This window comes from Nicotiana tomentosiformis, chromosome 6 (genome assembly GCF_000390325.3).
Source record: "Nicotiana tomentosiformis chromosome 6, ASM39032v3, whole genome shotgun sequence".
NCBI lineage: Eukaryota > Viridiplantae > Streptophyta > Magnoliopsida > Solanales > Solanaceae > Nicotiana > Nicotiana tomentosiformis.
In genome coordinates, this window is record NC_090817.1 from 72,487,862 (window position 1) to 72,510,382 (window position 22,521).

Consider the following 22,521-nt stretch of genomic DNA (forward strand, 5'->3'; position numbering starts at 1 on the left):
AGTTTCTACCTTGCGGATAAATATTTTGCCCCTTGAAAATTTTTCTTTCTTACATTTGATCCCCGAAGACATCGAGCCCAAGGGCCACCTCACTCAAGGATTGTCGCCCATGGAAGGTTCAGACATCCTGAGATAATAAAGTCTGGGGGGCACAAAGCTTATTTGGCAGTGCCAGGACTTTAAAGGCTACGACCACCCCCATTCGGGAAATGGTTATCTCGGTTAAGCCCGGATGACTCGGGGTAACAAGCCCACTGGGTAACACCCGAACAAGAAAGGCTACGTCCATATAAAAATAGCTCGGAGACGTCCGGGACCCGTAACAAAAAACAAGGCCTTCAAAATTTCTAAACCGGTTCAAAAGTCTACCCTCGACAAATTATAATCTAAAAAGTTCTAAGTATTTTGGGGAAAGTTTCCGGTCATACCGAGCCTCCAAGAATCATAAACTAAATAATATCGAAAGAAAGTCATGTTCGAACATCCGGGCAATACCTAAATATTACATCTAAGGCATTCCGATATCTTTGATATCATAAAGAATAAAGCGAAAGGAAACAAGCTTAAAAACTAACGAAGGAAAAAAAAAGGCGTTATATATATATATATATATATATATATATATATATATATATATATATATATATATATATATATATATATAGAAAACATCTTTACCAAGGCCAAATGTCCTTGACAAAAAAAAGTACAAAAGTAAAAGAAAACAAAAACAAAGAAAAATATACAAGGCACTTAAACGACCTAGTCTCCACCGGAGCCCGCCTCGTCACCGGCACCATCATAGTTTTCTTCACCCCCAGATCCGTCCAAACCCTCGGAGTCTTTTTCTTCCTCGGGATACGCCATTTTATTGGCATCGCTTCGAACCCCTTAGCACTTTCAACTTCGGCCGATAAATCAAAACCCCGGGCATGATTATCTTCAAGGCCTCCCTTCGGTACTGACACTTCACGTATTCGATGATATCTTTCAGCCGTCCTGGGCTACCTCGACATCGGCCTTATATTGGGCCACCATCTTGTCGGCATCATCTTTGGTCACTTCAACCACCGACTTGGCCGCTTTAAGCTCCTTGGCAAGAGTCTCTCAATCGGAAGCAGCCGAGCTTAGCTGAGACTGGAGCTCCTCAACCTTTTGGGACCGAGCCTCAGCCTTCTCCTTCACCGCCCGAAGCTAGGCCTCCATTGAGGCCAACTGCGCTCGGGCAGTCTCCTTTTCAGAGGCCAGGCGGTCCATCCTGCCTCTCCACTCTTCGGCCTCGACTTGAGTGCATCCATCTCGGCTCGGAGTTGGTCGATCCGATCAATCTTCTGCTGAAACTGCAAGTTCCGACCATTAGTCACCGTGTCTAGATCATCGTCACTAAATTCAAAGATTTTTACCTGTTCAACCAGGTCGGCGTGTTCTTTCCGAGCCACTTCCAATTCAGCTCGAAGGCTCTTAGCCTCTCCTTCACGCTGCTCGCTGAGAAGTTTGTAGGTATCTCTCTTCTCAGTAAGCCCTCTGACTTGAGCTTCGAAATGGTTCAACTCATCCCAATACCGGAGGAAATTTTCATGGTGAAGCACCGAGGCCTACAAATACGAAGAAGAATAAAAAGATTATCAATAAATTAGTTCAAATATAAGAGGAGGAATTGAAATCATCGAGAGTTGTCTAAAGTTACCCGGTTCAGCGCCTGTTGTGCTTCGTTGAACAGGAAGGGTGCGTCTACCTCGTTCATTTTCGCTTGGTCTTCCTCGGTCACTAGTCACCGAAGGTAACTAGCCACCCCTACGGGGGCGAAAAGAACTCGGGCATCCTCCGGAATGGAGATGATGATGGATCGCTTCCGATTAGGGTCCGCGCTCAGGGCAGGGAACCGGTTGATCAGTTTTGGACTTGAGGTAGGACCACTTGCTCCCGAAGACGGACTTTTCTTTGGTAGCTCTAAGTCACCCAATCCGGTGATGTCCTCCGTGGCTGTGGAATCCACGCCATCAAAAAAGATGCGAAAAGGTCATTCGCCCCATGTGCCCTCTCGTTGGGGCATTCTTTCGCTGTTTGGGCTTACGGTACATAGACTCAGTATACGAGGGAGACTCGGTGATGTCTATCACACAGAGTGTCTCCTTCGGGGCACTGCCCACATCCTGGGAAGCCTCAGCCCTGGCCTCCTCATCGACCTCTTTAGCTTGAGGCAGATCGGACTCGCGGTTCCTGAGGCCCCCTGTCCTTCAAATTGCGACGACACGAGGGCCACCAGAACAAAGGATTCTTATTCTTCTTCTTCTTCGGATTCGTCTCTCAGCCGATAGAGCGAATCCGAAGATGGTGCTCGGGAACTGGTGCTTTTTTTTGACTTGCGCACCAGCCATCTTCTTGTTTTCTTTTTCTCCGAGCACGGGGAACTCAGAGACCTTTTTATTTTCTTCTCTTTGGCCTGTCTCGGAATAGGGGACTCGGTAGGTAAGTCCTCACCACCGGCTGGAGGCCTCAGCTCGACGTCCTTAGATAAGCCTGCAAAAAGAAGTAAAGGGAGTAAGGGCTTAATATTAAAAGAAGAATCTTAATACTACCTACTCGGGAAAGAAGTCTCGCCATGGGAACGGGCCTCCCAACGGTCCTTCGAGAGCCTGCGCCATGAGCGCTCGGAATATGGCATCTATGATATGATACCATCGACCCACTCCTTGAGTCGAGGGACAGCATTCGGGACCCGAGCAACGGCTGCACCACCACAAAACATCGGTAAGAAAAAGAGAAGTAAGTGTAAAATTTACATTCGAAAGTAAGTCATACTTACGTGAGGTATTCCACTTCTCGGGGAATGGCCTGCACTCGGCTGGGATTAAGTCCGAATTCCTCACTCGGACAAAATGGCCTTGCCAGCCCCGATTCCGGTCCTCATCAATACTTGAGAACAGGGATTTAATGGCCCGATGCACAAGCTTTATCAGTTCCCCTCCCCGAAAGATTCGGGGACTGTATACGCGAAGAAGATGGTCGATGGTGAACGAGCATCCATCGACTTTGTTCATGAAGAACCGGAGGAGGATCACGATCCTCTAGAGCAAAGGATGAATCTGACTGAGGCATACCTCGTACCTCTTACAGAAATTTATGATGACCGGGTCCACCGGGCCCAATGTAGAGGGATACGTATAAACACTTAGGTGTCCCTCGACATGCGTGATAATGGCTTCATCAGGGTCGGGGATCATTATGTCCTTATCGGCCCAGTTGCAGTCTTTTCGGACCATAGGGAGGACTTCTTCAGTGATCAAGCAGATGTATCTCGAGACCTCCTCACACCGGCCTTGTACAGAGGAAGGTTTTTCAACCTTAAAATCGACGTTGATCGAGCTTCCCCCGGGGATGAACATTTCCAAAGGAGATTCAGGTACTGGTTCGTCGACGGCAGTGCGTGAAACGGTCTCCTGGGACTCAGTAGCCGGTCGTGAAGTAGAAGGGGTTTCTTTCTAGGAACGGTTTTTGAAGTCTTTGCCATTTCTTTAAAAAATGGAGGAAAATCTTAGAAAGGTGGAGAAAGAAAGGAAGTTGAAAGATTGGACTTGATGGTTTAAGATGAAGACAGATAAAAATTCTTGCGAAGGATCTCGAAAAAACGGAGTAAAAGTGCTAGAAAGTATTGAAATCTTAAAGGTACGAGGGTAGAAGGCTTGGAAGTAAAGTTAAAATGAGCAAAGAAGGGGGCAATTATAGTATTTCAGCGCGTTTTGCATCCAGGGACGGCCTACCGGCGGCTGACATGCATTTAATGCCATTAAGACTTGACTGACGAGACGTTTTCGGTTGTTTCATCGTTTCTGTCACGGTGCATCGAAGCAAGAATCAGAAGCTCATGTTGTTTCTCATCGTTTACTCTCCGAAAAAAAGAGGGGACTATCTGTATACGGGTGAAACCGAGCTCATAGAGCTCCTAGCCTCCAACAAGATAAGCCAAGCTCGAGACATGGCAATATAGGACCGAAATCGAGCCAAAGTCCCACCAGACTAGAACCCGGGGGCATGACGCCTGCCTTTGTGAATATCGAGACCATGATCCCGGAATCGGTCCTAGACTCGAGCGACTTCGAAGAACGTTGTCAGACAATCCAGAATAGCCAACAGAGGGACGAAATATCCGAGACCGGCGAATATTACAGCGGGGATCTCAGTGCGTCTCGATAAGGAGCCGGTAATCAGTTAATCAGAAGATTTTTTACCTTTTATAGAAGTTGTACCTAAAATAGGACTTTCCTACTATATAAAGGAGGTCTAAAAATTTATTTTGACACATTGTAACACGCACTCAAAAAGCAATACATAAATATTTTCTTTAAGCTTTTGCTCTTCTGTTTATCGACACCGGTCGTAGTGAACCCGGCTCGAGGACAATTATTCCATCAAGGTTGAAATTATCCAACTCGTGTGGTTTGAATTTATCTTATCTTTAGTTACTCAATAGCAACTTAACTTATCGTTTTGTGTCAAGTTAATCCGTGTATTTTTAAAATCACTTACAAATTTAATTGTTATCCGATTTTGAAGGTAAACAAAAACAAAATTCTACGTATACAATAAGATCAGCCATAATCACCACAATATTTACAGTAAAAATAAGAAAATGCGAAATTTACAACTCTGTTCTAGCAGCAACATACATGTAGAGACAGATTTATTTAGGATGGGTTAAACGTGGATTCAACTGAACTTATTGTTTTCGACTAAATTTATTTACATATGCAAATAAAACAAAATTCTATGTATACAATAAGATCAGCCAACCATTTAATTTTAAATTATGAATTCACCTTCGATATAGTTGTACAAATCATGTAATTAACAATGCCATAGAAGTGAAGCCCAAAATGATAGCATACACCCCTTTCTGTTTAATCATAATGTTAGCCGCATACATTGCCACCTCCGACGTGATCTTTTTGCCATCCCTTACAACACCTCGGCGGCGTTTTCCGGCGAATGCTAGCAGTACAAGTACCGTAATCCACGTTATTACGGTGGTTCTTACGGCCATAACAATAAGTGATCCAACAAGGAAGGCGGCAGCTGCTGCAGCAAAGACAAGTGGGACAACCGAGGAGGCTTCTCTGTCTCTGTTTACAGAGGACAGGATAAGAATAGACGTTGCTGTAACATTCATCTCTCTTTTGTTTTCCTTGAGGCTGAATTCTAAGGATGTTTGGAGAGGAGGAAGGAACAAATACAATGGAGCTGCAAGTCGTGGCTGCAGTTATTATTTAAACATGCGAAGGAGGTTTCCTAGGGAAAACCAAAGGCAATTTCTTGATAGGATTAGGTGTAGAAATAGGGACTCGTAAGGCATGTGGCACATGGCAAGGTTGGCAAATCATTCTTCCTAAGTTCATAGTATCACTACTCATGTTTTCTATTTTCTAATGTGGATTAATTTATATTTTCTAGGAAAGATCTCGGATATAATTGTCACAACCTGATTTTCTAGGTGCATTTTAAAATGTTTCGAATGGAAAATAATAAGATAGAAAATAGCTTACCTTTTAAATTTGATTCTCTCTTTTAAATATGAAAAATAAAAATATTTTTCAAAATAAACTGATTTTTTAAGTTTGGTCAAACCATCTTTTCAACGTTTAAGATAGTCAAATATTAATAATAAATTTTATAAAAGAGATATTTTCTCGATTGGTTTTATACCCCTTTTACAAATTTATTTTTATTTTTATATATTTTTGTAAGAGATCTTTTTTTCACATATAAAAATCTAAAAATAATATATAAGATCATTTTTTTCTATTTTATGAACACCGAAATTCTTTATACGATCTTTTTTTTATTCTATTTTATAAGCAGAGGTTTGGTCTGTGGAGCTAAACCACATCGTCCATAGGGGACCAATGACCACTATAATTTCGGTGAGCCAATATTTTTGCTTGGATTCATTGTCAATTGGTAATTTGTGTTCCCAAGATTCATATGCACCTAACCAGCCAGTCGACCTATTCATAGTATTTACAACTCTCTTTCATTTTCCATTGTAATATTTTAAAATTAGTTTCGTTTAGAAAAAGGACAAATAATACATTTTGTATTTGAAAATAATCTAATTTCAATTTTTTTTATATTAATACAAAATTTTTATAACCAAATAAATGTTATGACAATTTTAAAATTATAAGTTTAAAAATTTTTGTCACAATAATATTACATGTTAAAGATCACAAATTCTTTCCCATTCTTTTGTTAAAATTTCTGCATCTTGCTTTTAATCGTGCAAGACTGCAAGTATTATGTCTAGTGCCTTAGATCCACTTGTATTTGTTTCTGTCTACACACTAATACTGTAGAATCTTATACCGCTACCACCACAAAATTTCTTTTCTTTAAATTAAAAGCCCTAGCATCCTCTGAGGTAAATGAAAGATACAGTCAATCCTCTCTATAACAGCCTCGTTTGTTCTGATATTTTTTGACTTTTATAGTGAGATTGTTATATACCTATAATAGCATTTGACGTTTAAATATTGTTTGGCTGCTATATATAAAACTTATCTAAAAATTAATTATTTTATTTTTTTCATGTTACATATAAAAGATAAGAACATTATTCAAATTTAAAATCTCAAAAAAATATGTATATTTCACTAGTTAAATATTGAAGAAAGATAATATATTATTAATAAGTTCATAACTAAAAGTATAAAGATTTAAACTTTAACGCAGACATTTTAAAGCTACCTAAAAAATATTTTTTCCAAGATTGATGGAAGAACTTTTATAATTGTAGCTTGTTTAGTAGATTTCACTCTCGTACTAGCAATATAACGCTTGAATTGGCGAAGATTTGTGTTCAAATTTTCAGCAAATAGGTATCCAATAGTTTTTCCTTGAAGACAATCTAAGAGTTTAACCGTTAAATTTTTTATTTAAATTTTATCCAATAAAAAAGATATCATGTGCAAATCTTCAAATTTTATATCTTTTGCAAGATAGACACTTTTATTAATGGAAAAGATTGTGTGCATATTTTTAGAATTATTATTAGTAATTTTAAAGATTCTATATGACTGTTATAGAAGGGTAATTTTACAAAGAGCGTTATGTTATAAATATGGTTGTTGTTGTTATAGAGAGATAAAATATAACGTAAAAATTCAATTCTAAAAAAAACTTGACTTTTATAGTGAATAAGTGTTATATGGAGATGCTAATATAGAGAGGTATTATGTCATCACTTTCATTCCTATTATGATATATACAAATATGAGCGCCCTCCAACACTCTACTAAGCCTCCCCCCCCCCCCCCGCGTCAGTTACATTACTCGATGGCAGAGTAAACTCCAATGCTCTAATACATGAAAATTGTCATAACGATATTGTAGTCAATGGTGTTGACGTGATAGAAGTATAGTAAGATTCCAAAATGTAGTTGCAATTATAGATCCATCAAAGGCGAATCTCAGTGAAATTTAATAGGTCCTAATTAAGATAATTTAGAAGGCAAAGTAATAACATAAGAAGTTTTGTGGCCCTAATTATACAATGTAAAGATTACACTGCAGCTCTTTTAGAATTTTATCTTAAACCTATAAATTATTTCATTGAGACTTTAGAGAATGGAATTACAGCACGGGAGTAATTTTTAGGAGTTAAAAAGGCTGCCCTTCTGAAGCTCCTCTAAAGTAAGCATCTCTATGTGGATATAACTAAGACTACATCTACGTATTTTGGGACTATTCACTATTACGACATATTCGCAGAACAATTTACTTATATTTAAAGACTTCTCCGATCCGACAAAAATGGATTAATTGGATCAGCAATCCTTGAATATCGATTGCTTAAACAGAAAAATAAATTACTCAAGGATGATTATGTTTTAAGATAATCTGTTCCATGTGATAGCTCGCGGGTTCGTTATCTGACCTTTTTATATGCTTTCTTTACAGTAGGTGCAGTCATACGCAGCCAATTTACTCGTTCAATCGATATTATTAATGTCCCAGTTAAAGTATTACGTCCTGCACAAAGAATTCACAGAACTTTCTCACGCAATAAATAACCCCTGCAAAATTTGAAAGGAAAAAGCGTTAGTGTTGAATGAATTAATTGCGAGAAAGAATGGAAGATCAGTTGAAAAGAATATGACTGAAGCGAATAAAGCAAGACATTAACAGAAGAAAAAAAACCCATACGGACGCAGGCAGCCGGCCCAAAACAACTAAGCGCCTAGCGAAACCTATGATGGACAATGGCAACGGAACCCTAACGGCGTCTAAATCCAAGCAGGGGTCATTTTCAGAATCCACAGAATTTTGATAACAACTTCATCTCGAATTTTAAATCCATCTCAAAATTGAATAAACGGAAAAATTTCAAACAATGTACAATCTAATTCACGCACCAGGAAAGTTGAATCTGTCTTTTTGTTAATCCGTAAAAATTTTATGTAACACTGTAATATTTTCTTTACTGTCATTTTTCGGTGTGAAGGAGATTCATTTCATCCATGTACAACTCTGATATCTCCTAAAAAACTATCACTTCTCTCTCTTTCTCTCTCTGTATTTTTGTTGATCTATTGGTAATGGTGAGGAGCAAAGTAATACAGAGGCCTAATGCTTCCGTGTCCATAGAAAGGATAGTGAAGTTCCTGGCCGTCTCTCGGTATCCCGACCGGATAACCCTAAAGCTGGCGAGGAACTTCTATGCGCCGCCGCATACGCCGGAGGCGAGTAGAAACTGCCGACTTTTCCTGGCTTCACGTTCGATGACGGAAAATCGAGGCAAGACATAGGCGAAGACGGAGGAGAGATCTTCTTCTGCAAATTAATCGGAGATAATAAGGCTCTAATCTTAATCTCTTGATTCGTCAATGCCGAAACTCGACCGTACTCTTCGATCACATCCGCCAGGTCCTCGTCACAGGTAATCGATACTAAAACATCCAAATCCTCAATCGGAAGCTTACACCTTAAACTCATAGACGATCCAGACAATTCTCCAAATTTCACCATCAACTCTGCAACAGTAAAAAATTTAATCAGCTTCTAAAAAAGGCACGAAATACTATTCAAAACTAAACAAAGTAGAAGTGATAATAAGAAGATGAATGAATGAATAAACAGACCTGAGAAAGAAATAAACCGATCAATGGATAGGACTCTAGTAAAGCCCCCTATGTAACGGAGCTTTCCGTCAGAGCGACGAGGAAGGATTTTGCCGCCGTAACTGTAGAGGAATTTGAGGGTTTGTGTGGAGTGAGCCGAGTTTTGAGTCCGACTCATGCTTGGAATTTAGTACGACAAAAGGAATTGAAAAACGAAAACTATTTGCGCTGAAAAAGGAGAATGAAGAACGGAAAAGAAGCTTCTAGAGAAAGAGAAGAAGGTGAAGGTGCTGAGATTTGTCGCACTTTCAAGAGCCGAAAGAGGGAGGGGGAACAACATATATATATAGGGTTTTTTTGGAGGGCAAAGTATAGGTGTCCAAGGGGCCGGGCCGGGCCGGTCGGGTTTAGGGGAAAAGGGAATCGGTCGGTTCTAACGACCCAACTTGTCGTTTTAAGAATTTACGTCTCGTTCAGTGACTTAAGGTTTCGAGCAGCCTCGCAATATGTATTATAACCCGCGTGTGTGGTCGAATTTGAATTACGGATGATTCGGGGTGATTTGGGACACTTAGTTCCTAAAAAGAGAACTTAAGTCTTAGGATTTTGACCGTAGTCGGAACTGTATGAAGACGACTCCGAAATGGAGTTTCGTCGATTCCGTTAGCTCCGTATGATGATTTTAGACTTTGAAGCATGTCCGAAAAATTATTTGGAGGTCCGTAGTGGAATTAATCTTGAAATGGCGAAACTCAAAATTTTGGAAAGTTTGACCAGGGGGTTGACTTTTTGATATCGAGGTCGGAATGCGATTCCGAGAGTTGGAACAGCTCCGTTATGTTATTTGGGACTTGCCTGCAAAATTTAACGTCATTTCGGGTTGGTTTGATAGGTTTCGGCACGAGTTTTAGAAGTTGGAAGTTTTTGAAGTTCATAAGTTCGATTTGTGGTGCGATTTGTATTTTCGGCGTAATTTGATGCGATTTGAAACCTCGAGCGAGTATGTGATATGTTATGGGATTGGTTAGCATGATTTGACGGAGTCCCGAGGGGCTCGGGTGTGTTTCGGAGTGGTTTCGGACCAAATTGGAGTTGTTTGGACTGTTGTTACTGAAGTCCGGTTTCCTTCTTCGCGAACGCGAAGGGAGTTCCGCGTTTTGCGAAGAGGAGTTTGAGGGGCTGATGATTTGTCCTTCGCGAACGCGAAGCTGTGAACGCGAACGAGAAGAAGGAGCATGGCAAGCCTTTGCGAATGCGGCCCAGGCAACGCGAACGCGAAGAAGAAAAGGAAGATAGGGGCCTGGGGTCGTTTGGCCTTCGCGAACGCGAAGGAATTGTCACGAACGCGAAGGAGCTGGTTAACGCGAACGCGACAAGGACTTCGCGAATGCGAAGAGAAAATGATGGGGCAGAAGCAGTTGGCCTTCGCAAACGCGACGCTTGTCACGCGAACGCGAAGAAGGATTTGAGGCACATGGATTTTGGCCTTCGCGAAGGAATGGGCGCGAACGCGAAGAAGGTATATCTGGGTAGAATTAAAAGTCCCAAAAATGGGGGTTTGAGTTCATAACTCAAAATCAAATTGGAAGCTCGGTAGAAGGCGATTTTTGGAGAGATTCTTGCGTGGGTGTAAGGGGTAAGTGATTCTTATCCAGTTTTGATTAAATTCCATGATTATGTCTTTGAATCCATCATTTAATTCGGATTTAATGGAAGAAAAATTAGATTTTTGTAAAATCTTCCAAAAACAAAAATTTAAGATTTGGAGGTCGATTTGTTATTCGAATTCGATAAAATTGGTATGGTTGAACTCGTATCGGAATGGGTATTCAGATTTCATGAAAATTATGTCGGGTTCTGAGGGGCGGGTCCTGCGTTGACTTTTATTGACTTTTTGGAATAAAATTTTAAGTCGACGTATTATTATACGGAATTGTTTTCGATGAATTTTAATGAAGTTATACAATTAATTTGGATAGATTTGAGCTGTCCGGAGGTCAATTCAAGCAAGAAGGCTATTAATATCGGTCTAACTTCAAAAAGGTAAGTATCTTGCTTAACCTCGAGTGGGGAAAATTTTCCTTAGACATTGAGTCTTATGTGCAACTTGGGTAATTGAGGAGGTGACGAGTACGTACTCGATTTATATGTGCAAATTTTATTGAGTTAAAGTCTTGAGCATATTGTGTAGTAAATTGGATAATTATTGGCATATATTTAATCATCTACTTGTCGTGCCTAAACCCTTGTTGTTGACTCTGTTGTTATATGACAATGTGAGGTGATTGTTATTTGATTATTTATGAAATTTCGTGAATTTGCTGACTTGATAATTATTGGAATTTAATTTCATTTTCGATTTTTTCCTCTGCAAATAATTAATTAAATGAGCTTAAGAAGAAGTGTTTATATAATTATTGAAAATTTGATCATTTATGAAGACTTTGTTTTATGTTGAGTAATTTCTATCTCTATTGATTGTTTTTGGGTGTTGTACACATTGTGTGGATCATTTGGCTATCTGCTGTGAAATTAATTGACTTGGTTGTAACTTTAAAATTTGGTTGTGGCCATTGGGCAAATTGTGATATGAATTAATTTTTGTTATGTTGTTGTGATAATTTTCCGTGTAAATTGGTGTGTTGTGTGAGTTGTTATTTTGGGGAGATAAGAGTGGCATTTCACCGTTGATATTATGTGGTTATAAGGGTGGCATTTCACTGTTGTGTTTGTTGGCTATTGATATTGTCTGGGCGGAGCGATAAGGGTGGCTATAGGAGAGATAAGGATGGCTATAAAAACGATAAGGGTGGCTATTGTCAGGGACGATATGTGATGATGTGGGGTTGTGGTGTTGAAAATTTTCATGTGATGTTGTGATTTTCTTGTGTTTATTTTTATACCTTGTGCAACTTGTCTTGTTATTAGTAAATTGATAATAATATGATTTTGTTGAAATTGGGAGCCTGTGGCTATTGCCAGGCGGTTTATAAAATGAAATGTGGGCACGAGGTGCCATGAATTGTGATATAAAATTGGGATATTGGCATGTGGATTGACCGTGCAGTTGTGATATAAAATGTGGGCACGAGGTGCTGTGATGAAATGATAATGATATTTGGCACGTGAATTGTCCGTGCAGTTATGATATGAAATGAGGGCACGAGGTGCCGAGCAAATATGATGATTTAAATATGGGCACGAGGTACCGTGAAAATATGAAAATGGGCCGATACCCGTATTTACGAAAATTATAAAAATGGGCTGAGACCCGTATTTTGATGATTTTGAAATGAGGTGTCACTTGGTGACTTTTTAATTGAAAGAATTATATTCAAAATATTTATTTGAAAGGATTTTTACTTAGAAAGTATCATATAAAAGAATTGTATTTTGAAAGATATTTATTTGAGGAAATTGTATTTGAAAAGATTTATTGAAAGAATTATATTTGAAAAATAATTATTTGAGAGAATTATATTTGAAAGAGAGTTATCTGGAAGAACTACGTGAAAGACATTTATTTGAAGGGCTTGATTTATTGGGGTGTAATTGTGTTTATTAATTGTTGAGTGATATTAATGGTATTTTTGTTATCTGTTGTGCATATCATTGGTTGTTTTATCCTGACTTTATTATTATTTGTTTCTATTATTTTGTATATTATATTGCACAGATTATTGGACTAGTGAGTGTCTTGACTGTACCTCGTCTCTACTCCATTGAGGTTAGTCTTGATACTTACTGGGTACCGCTGTGGTGTGCTCACTCTATATTTCTGCACATTTTTGTGCAGAGCCAGGTATTGAAGATAACAGACTTGAGCAGAGTTAAAGCGAGATCGTAAGGATTCAAGGTAGAGCTGCTTGGTCGTCGCAGTCCCTTGGAGTCCTTTTATTTCGTTGTACTGTTAACTTGTAATCAAACAGTATTGTATATTTGGTCCTCGTGATCATTCTATATATTCAGTTAGAGTTCGTGAATCAGTACTACTAGTCTTGGGAGGTTTTGTATTGTAATTATTTTCGCTGTTAGATTTTAAAAACAAAAAAAATGGCTTCAAAATGTAATAGAAATCGGCCTACCTAGTCTTAGGTGCCATCACGACGCCTGTGGTGGGATTTTGGGTCGTGACAAGTTGGTATCAGAGCTCTAGGTTCATAGGTTCTACGAGTCACGAACGAGTCTAGTAAAGTCTTGTGGATCGGTACGGAGACGTCTGTACTTATCTTCGAGAGGCTACATAACTGTTAGGAAATTTCCATTTCTTTCATTCCTGTCGTGCGGAATTTGTTGAACTTGGAATTTGAACCTTGTATCTCCATTCTTTCACAGATGGTGAGGACACGTGCTACTGGGTTAGCTGAGCAGGCATCCGCACATACTGCTAGGGCTGCAAGAAGCCGGGGCCGAGGTAGAGGCCGAGGAAGGGCACGTGCTCAACTAGAGCACATGTCAGGACAACAGTTGAGGAGCCACCAGTAGCTCCAGTTGGGGGACGGGTACCAGAAGCACCTATTGTTACCCCCGGACTTCAGGAAACTTTGGCACAGTTCCTGAGTATATTTGGTACATTAACTCTGGCGGGATTGATCTCTGTTGCACCAAACATTCCGCAGATTAGGGGAGTAGCTCAGACTCCTATCACAACTCCAGAGCAGCAGGTTCACGTTGGTCAGGTTCCGGCTGTAGTACCGGTACAACCTGTTATTCCGGTTCGGCCTGAGGTAAGGCCCGAGGCATCAGAAGAAGAACAAAAGAGACTTGAAAGGTTTAAGAAATATGATCCACCAACTTTCAGTGGCACAGCTACAGAGGATGCCCAAGGATTTCTGAAAAATTGTCACCGTATTCTTCGCACCATGGGTATTGTGGAAATGAGCGGAGTTTCCTTTACTACATTTCAACTGTCAGGCGCAGCGTACCGGTGGTGGCAAATTTATGAAGAAGGTAGACCAGCCGATGCCACACCACCAACTTGGGCTCAATTTTCGGAAATGTTCTTGAAAGAGTTTGTTTCCTAGACTCTCATAGATGCGTGGCACACAGAGTTTGAACGGTTGCGTCAGGGCACTATAACAGTGTCAGAATATGCTATCAGGTTCAGTGAGTTAGCCTGTCATGCACCTATCTTGGTTCGTACAATCAGAGAACGGGTTCGCAGATTCATTTAGGGGCTCGATTATGATATCAAAATATGCATGGCTCGAGAACTGCAAACGGATGCTTCATTTCAGCAAGTAGTGGAGATTGCAAGGAAGATTGAGGGTGTTTTAGGCGAGGAAAGGGGGTCTAAGGAGGCCAAAAGGTCTCGAAAATCTGGAGGGTTCAGTGGATTTTACTCTTCAGCTAGAACCCATTATAGCGGAGGCTCAAGCAGTCGGTCAACTCAGTCCGCACATCAGAATACTCGGAGTGCTCCAGTTTATAGTGCACTACCGACACGAGATTCTTACAGTGGTTATTCTAGTTATCCGGCACAGACTCAGTACTAGCAGCCACGACCTCAGAGGGGTTGTTATGAGTATGGTGATACTAGGCATATCATGAGAGATTGTCCCAGACTTGGGAGGGGTGGATTTCATCAGAACACTCCAGCTACAAGCTTTATTCCAGTTGATACTCCACATGCACAGTCAGCTAGAGGTGGAGGACAGGCAGGTAGTTAGCGCCTAAGAGGTGGAGGCCCGACCTATTGATTTAATCACTATGATTTGGCTGAGGCCAATACACTAGATGGTGTCATTACAGGTACGATCCTGATTTTTTTTTTATTATAAAAGGATATTTTCCTTAAATTGATTCGGTTCTGAATATTGAGGTGAATCCTCCTATTATGCTCCATTTATGGGTGAGCTTCGTAAATTTGTGATCCACTTATATGTGTATCCCTGTTGGGAGAATTAAAGATGTGAGCCTGTGTCTGTCACTTTATTTTTGTGCATCATTGAGGGCTATAAGCCCAAAAACAAAAAAAATATTATTATTCAATACAGTAGGTTTAATGTGTTTCGGAATAATTGATTTCAATTTTTTTAATGAATTATACGCCCTACCGGTATGAGGGTTCATTATATGTTCTGAAAATTATTTATGAAATATATTAAAAAGAAGAAAGAAAGGAAAGTTGAAATTTCAGTGGGCACAATGTGCAAAATACTGGTGATTCGGATTTGAGGACGAGATCCTCGCATTTTATATGATGAGAAATATTTAAACCGGGCTGCAAGCCGCGATGGAAGTTATATAAGGACAAGGTCCTTGTAGTGAAATATTTATGAGTTTAAAATTCTCCCTTGTGAAATTTAATTTGTGCAATAATATTAATATAGAGGCATGCATGTTAGGCTTATTTGATAATGCTTGTATATTTTCTGTTCATATTCATCCATTTTTGTGTTGTAAATATTGAGTTTTAGCCTATAAGGTGAGTGTCCAGATGGCGTTAAATGTGACTCATTAATCCGAGTAAGTAATCATGAGGTCTTCATGCCTCACGTTCTGTTGTCAGTATTGTGAAAATTTAAAATGAGGTGATGGTTAATATGAGATTAATTGATGATGTTGGAATTAATTATGAACAACTTTTAAGACCAGAGATGTGGTGATGAGCATACATATGATGTGCTTCATGTCCTGATATCATTATGATCAAGTAATGCTGAGATTAATATTATTGATATATACCCTGTGGTATTTTGTTGGATTTTGGATATGTTGTTAGGAGTTGTTTGGGTGTTACTCTGGCAGGTGGATAGGCCAAATTACAGGGAAAACTTTGCCGAAATTTCTGAAAAATTTGGGAGTTAGTAAAATTTGGAGGATTGAGAATTTGCAAAAGAAGAGATAAATATGTTATGTGTTTGAGGGCGAATGATCCTAAGCGGAGAATAATATAACACCCCAGAGAAAGTTTTGAGTTACTTCAACACTATTGAGGAAATTTATATGTGCATAGGCACGGGTTGCTATAGCCAGTTGAGACTAATGTTGTGCGTTGTTGTGAGAATTCAGGCATTTTTGGAAATGATTGGAGAGTTAGGGATTTTGCTTTAAAGCTTATAAGAATGGAGAAAATAAATAATCTCAATTGAGATGGTGTTGTCGGACCCGTGTTAAATTGCGAGAATTTAAAATCACTCACAAGTATGTGTGCAAGAATATACTCAGTAATTTAAAGTCCTCAGAAAGATTCTTAGCACGTTCGAGGACGAACGTTTGTTTAAGAGGTGGAGAATGTAACGATCTGACTTGTCATTTTAAGAATTTACGCCCCGTTCTGTGACTTAAGGTTTCGAGCAGCCTCGCAATATGTATTATGACCAGCGTGTGTGGTCGAGTTTGAATTACGGATGATTTAGAGTGATTTGGGACACTTAGTTCCTAAAAAGGGAGCTTAAGTTTTAGGATTTTGATCGTAGTCGGAACTGTATGAAGACGACTTCGGAATGGAGTTCTGTCGGTTCCGTTAGCTCTGTATGATAATTTTGGACTTAGGAGCGTGTCCGAAAAATTATTTGGAAGTCCGTAGTGGAATTAAGCTTGAAATGGTGAAAATCAAAATTTTGGAAAGTTTGATCGGGGGGTTGACTTTTTGATATCGGGGTCAGAATGTGATTCTGAGAGTTGGAACAGCTCCGTTTATGTTATTTGGGACTTGCCTGCAAAATTTGACGTCATTCCGGGTTGGTTTGATAGGTTTCGGCACGAGTTTTAGAAGTTCATAAGTTTGATTTGTGGTGCGATTTGTATTTTCGGTGTAATTTGATGCGATTTGAAACCTCGAGAGAGTCTGTGATATGTTATGGGACTGGTTAGCATGATTAGACGGGGTCCCGAGGGGCTCGGGGATATTTCGGAGTGGTTTCGGACCAAATTGGAGTTGTTTGGACTACTGTTGCTGAAGTCTGGTTTACTTCTTCGCGAACGTGAAGGAATTTCCGCATTCGCGAAGAGAAGTTTGAGGGGCTAATGATATTTCCTTCGCGAACACGAAGTTGTGAACGCTAACGTGAAGAAAGAGTAGGGCAAGCCTTCGCGAACGCGGCCCAGATAACGCGAACGCGAAGAAGAAAAGAAAGATAGGGGCCTGGGGTTGTTTGGCCTTCGCGAACGTGAAGGAATTGTCACGAATGCGAAGGAGTTGGTCAGCTGGTCAATACGAACGCGATGAGGACTTCGCGAACGCGAAGAGGAAATGATGGGGCAGAAGCAGTTGGCCTTCGTGAACGCGAAGAAGGATTTGAGGCAACTGAATTTTGGCCTTCGCGAATGCGAAGGAATGGGTGCGAATGTGAAGGAATGGGCGCGAACGCAAAGAAGGTGTATCTAGGCAGAATTAAAAGTCCCAAAAATGGGGGATTGAGTTCATAACTCAAAATCAAATTGGGAGCTCGGTAGAAGGTGATTTTTAGAGAGATTCTTGCGTAGGTGTTTGGGGTAAGTAATTCTTATCCAGTTTTGATTAAATTATATGATTATGTCTTTGAATCCATCATTTAATTCGGATTTAATGAAAGAAAAATCAAGATTTTGTAAAATCTTCCAAAAACGAAAATTTAAGATTTGAAGATCGATTTGTTATTGGAATTCGATAAAATTGGTATGGTTGAACTCGTATCGGAATGGGTATTCGAATTTTATGAAAATTATATCGGGTTCCGAGAGTCCGGTCCCGCGTTGACTTTTATTGACTTTTTGGAATAAAATTTTAAGTCGACGTATTATTATCCGAAATTGTTTCCGATGAATTTTAATAAAGTTATACAATTAATTTGGATAGATTTGTGCTGTCCAGAGGTCAATTCAAGCAAGAAGGTTATTTTGGAATATCAGCCTAACTTCAAAAAGGTAAGTATCTTGCTTAACCTCGAGTGCGGGAAATTTCCCTTAGGCATTGAATCTTATGTGCAACTTGGGTAATTGAAAACCATGTACGCGAGGTGACGAGTACGTACTTGGTTTATATGTGCAAATTTTGTTGAGTTAAAGTCTTGAGCATATTGTATAGTAAATTGGATAATTGTTGGTATATATTTAATCATCTACTTGTCGTGCCTAAACTCTTGTTGTTGACTCTGTCGTTATATGACAATGTGAGGTGATTGTTATTTGATTATTTATGAAATTTTGTGAATTTGTTGACTTGATAATTATTGGAATTTAATTTCATTTTGGATTTTTCCCTCTGCAAATAATTAATTAAATGAGCTTAAGAAGAGGTGTTTATATAATTATTGAAAATTTAATCTTTTATGAAAACTTTGCTTTATGTTGAGTAATTTCTATCTCTATTGATTATTTTTGGGTGTTGTACACATTGTGTGGAGCATTTGGCTATTTGCTGTGAAATTAATTGACTTGGTTGTAGCTTTGAAATTTGGTTGTGGCCATTGGGCAAATTGTGATATGAATTGATTTTTGTTATGTTGTTGTGATAATTTCCCGTATAAATTATTGTGTTGTGGGAGTTGTTATTTTGGGGAGATAAGGGTGGCATTTCACCGTTGATATTAAGTGGTTATAAGGGTGGCATTTCACTGTTGTGTTTGTTGGCTATTGATATTGTCTGGGCAGAGCGATAAGGATGACTATAGGAGTGATAAGGGTGGCTATAGGAGCGATAAGGGTGGCTATTGTCAGAGACGATATGTGATGATGTGGGGTTGTGGTGTTGAAAATTTTCATGTGATGTTGTGATTTTCTTGTGTTTATTTTTATACCTTGTGTAACTTGTCTTGTTGTTACTAAATTGATAATAATCTGATTTTATTGAAATTGGGAGCCTGTGGCTATTGCCAGGCGGTTTATAAAATGAAATGTGGGCACGAAGTGCCGTGAATTGTGATATGAAATGGGGATATTGGCACGTAGATTGTCCGTATAGCTGTGATATAAAATGTGGACACGAGGTGCTGTGATGAAATGATAATGATATTTGGCACGTGAATTGTCCGTGCAGTTGTGATATGAAATGAGAGCACAAGGTGCCGGGCAAATATGATGATTTAATTATGGGCACGAGGTGCCGTGAAAATATAAAAATGGGTTGAGACCCGTATTTACGAAAAATATAAAAATGGGTTGAGACCCGTATTTTGATGATTTTGAAATGAGGTGTCACATGGTGACTTTTTAATTGAAAGAATTATATTCAAAATATTTATTTGAAAGGATTTTTACTTAAAAAGTATCATATAAAAGAATTGTATTTTGAAAGATATTTATTTGAGGAAATTGTATTTGAAAAGATTTATTGAAAGAATTATATTTAAAAAATAATTATTTGAGAGAATTATATTTGAAAGAGAGTTATCTTGAAGAACTATGTGAAAGACATTTATTTGAAGGGCTTGATTTAATTGGGATGTAATTGTGTTTATTAATTGTTGAGTGATATTAATGATATTCTTGTTGTTTGTCGTGCATATCACTGGTTGTTTTATCCTGCCTTTATTATTATTATTATTATTATTTGTTTCCTATTATTTTGTATATTATATTGCACAGATTATTAGACTAGTGAGTGTCTTGACTGTACCTCGTCTCTACTCCATTGAGGTTAGTCTTGATACTTATTGGGCACCGCTGTGGTGTGCTCACTCTACACTTCTGCACATTTTTGTGCAGAGCTAGGTATCGAAGATAACGGACTTGAGCAGAGTTAAAGCGAGATCGTAAGGATCCAAGGTAGAGCTGCTTGGTCGTCCCAGTCCCTTGGAGTCCTTTCATTTCGTTGTACTGTTAACTTGTAATCAAACAATATTGTATATTTGGTCCTCGTGATCATTCTATGTATTCAGTTAGAGTTCGTGACTCAGTACTACTACTCTTGGGACGTTGTGTATTGTAATTATTTTCGTTGTTATATTTTAAAAACAAAAAAAAAAAGGCTTCAAAATGTAATAGAAATCGGCTTACATAGTCTTAGAGATTAGGTGCCATCACGACGCATGTGGTGGGATTTTGGGTCGTGACACCGGTTTCGTTACCGAGTCGGTTTCCGGTTATTTTTTACCGGATTTACCGGTTCAGGGCTTCTAAGGTGCAAAATTTAACCAGAACGGTTCCGGGCCTAATGGGCCGGGCCGGGCTTATTTAATTTTATTTGTGTTTGTATTTTGTATAACAATCGTAATTTATATTTAGATAAAATAAAAATGTAAAATACTAAAAATTAACGTATAAAAAGAATGTTTGAATAAATTCCAAAGTTTTCAAAAGCCTTATATTTGAAAAATTTATTAGGAATATAAGATAATACAATGAACATGAAAAAAATATAACTTATAACTTGATATGTAAGGATCAAACTTCAAAGGCTTTCATGGCTTTCATAGCTTTCATTGCATAATAATACTTCAAATTAATCTAACAAACTAAAACATTAAGCTTAAATAAGTCTAGTAATTTTAAAATAACACAAATTATCTCAAATCAACTTAAATACGAATTTATGGAGTACGCTCAAGACAACTCTTCATATGCCTCCTTAAACAACCTGTGCCCTCCCACTTTTGACGAAAATTTAAGACCCGACCATAGTTCTTGCACTTTACTTTGCGAATTTCTTCATTTTCTTCTTCTACTTCAAAGTGTTCCGAAACATATTAGCGCACTCTAGAAGCACGGGGCATGATTTAACTTGAATTGAGAATTTGGGTTTGAGAGTTGAGAGATAAGTGAAGAAATGATGAAGAGGGGAGTATATTTATAGTTTTTCAAAGGGTTAAATTAGTAAGTACTAAAAGTGTTATTTTTGAAAAAATACCTTAAAAGAGCTATTCTTGTAAAATAACCGTCTAGCTGACCGTTGCCAATGGTCAACTATATTAAAAAAAAATTGAAATAGTCGTTGAACCGATCCGGGTCGGTCCGGTTAACCGGTACCTCTATCCTACCCGACACAATCCGTTTTCCGTCCCAACCCAGCCCTGCCCGCCCCTTACCTACCGGTCCGATATGGTCTAAAACCGGTCTATGCCGGTCCGAAACCGGATCAACCCGGCCCGTTTGACACATGTAGGGCAAAGTGACGACGGTGTTTTGAGAGGTTATTTGGATATTCCTTTATTTTTAGGGATTAAGAAAAAAAGTTTATGGTGGGTCCACTTAAGCTGGGATGAGTGGTCTGGGTTTATGAGGTGTTGAGCTTAGCCTAAGACAGATGGTGGAAGAAGAAACGGCAAGCTGGTAATTTTGGACCTTTGTTTCCTGGGCTAGTGGGCTTGGCCTGATTTGTTTCGACCACGGACCACCAGTGGGGACTGTTAAAATTTGTATTACGTAATAATGCTTTTTTATATTTTGAAATAATTTAAATTTATTGACAAGAGGATCAACACTCGATCAAAGGGGCAATAGCTCCAACAAAGGAGAATAAAAAGGGGAGGGAAATTAAAAAATAATAATAATAATTTAAATTTATTACCAAATGAAACGATTCAGTAACCACAAAAATATCATGTATATTTAGAATCAATAAATTTTAAAAATTGGTATCTCTTTCTTTCTTAAATTATGTACTCATGATGTGTGCCATATATCTCTTATTGATTAAGTTTTTGACAAGTTTTGCACCTAGTTTGGTATCAAATATCAATGACAACTTGACGAGTATCTAACATTTTCCTTTTTTTTATTAGGACGCAACAATTTGTATCCATAAGATTGCATGTGCAATGCGAGCATATGGCCACTTTCATTTTCAGTAGGAGGACACGGGCACGGGTGTGGCCAAATATAGGAATATAATTCTTCTATTTTTTTTTCTTTGACGAGTCACATAAATTTAAGATATGGGCCGAATTCCCGTTCATTACACATAACTAATCGAACATGTTAATTAAGAAATCAATGTGGCACTGGATCAAGTTCTATAAAGCATCAAATCTAAATCAATATCTCAATTATGCCATAACTAATCGCGCTGCTTACAGAATATGAGTTAATTTGATGTATAAGAAAATGCATGAATTGTGAACAATTTTAATTTAAAATGAGAGTTCGGGGACCGCACGTTTTCTTGCTAGTTAGTCATGAGAGTACCTGGGCCTTGCATAACGCTACAGAAGATAAAGATAGTGATTTATATTTGGAATTCCTCTCCTCCTTTCGTTTATTTTAGATTAGTTGGGAATCCTATGTTTTAGATTTGTCCCAATTTGTAATAACACTCTTTAATCAAATACTCTCTTCCTTCCTTTTTCTTTTTTCCTTGGGCGTTGGTTTTTTTCAACGAACCCCTAGTCAACATAGTGAAGCGAAAGGAAGCTTCACGAAAATAATGTATAGATTATTAATCATAATGGATATCAAATATGACAAATGCTCTAATTAATTCTCATACATAGATAAGCTTTTATTTTGCATTTTCTGTGTCAGTTCATTAATCATATATTCGCATTGC

General features: G+C 38.6%; 1 protein-coding gene and 1 long non-coding RNA gene across 2 annotated transcripts; both read right to left on the reverse strand.

Annotated features, from left to right (window-relative positions):
• Positions 1-4,837: 4,837 nt before the first annotated feature.
• On the reverse strand, positions 4,838-5,167 carry LOC138894202 (uncharacterized). Its single transcript, XM_070178885.1, has one exon. It carries the CDS (start codon positions 5,165-5,167, stop codon positions 4,838-4,840), a length of 330 nt encoding a protein of 109 aa, XP_070034986.1.
• Positions 5,168-8,336: 3,169 nt separating this feature from the next.
• On the reverse strand, positions 8,337-9,430 carry LOC104118984 (uncharacterized). The gene is made up of 2 exons (XR_011408647.1): positions 9,135-9,430; positions 8,337-9,026 (listed from the first exon to the last, which is right to left on the reverse strand). It is a non-coding gene; the product is annotated as an uncharacterized lncRNA (long non-coding RNA).
• Between the last annotated feature and the right edge of the window lie 13,091 nt (positions 9,431-22,521).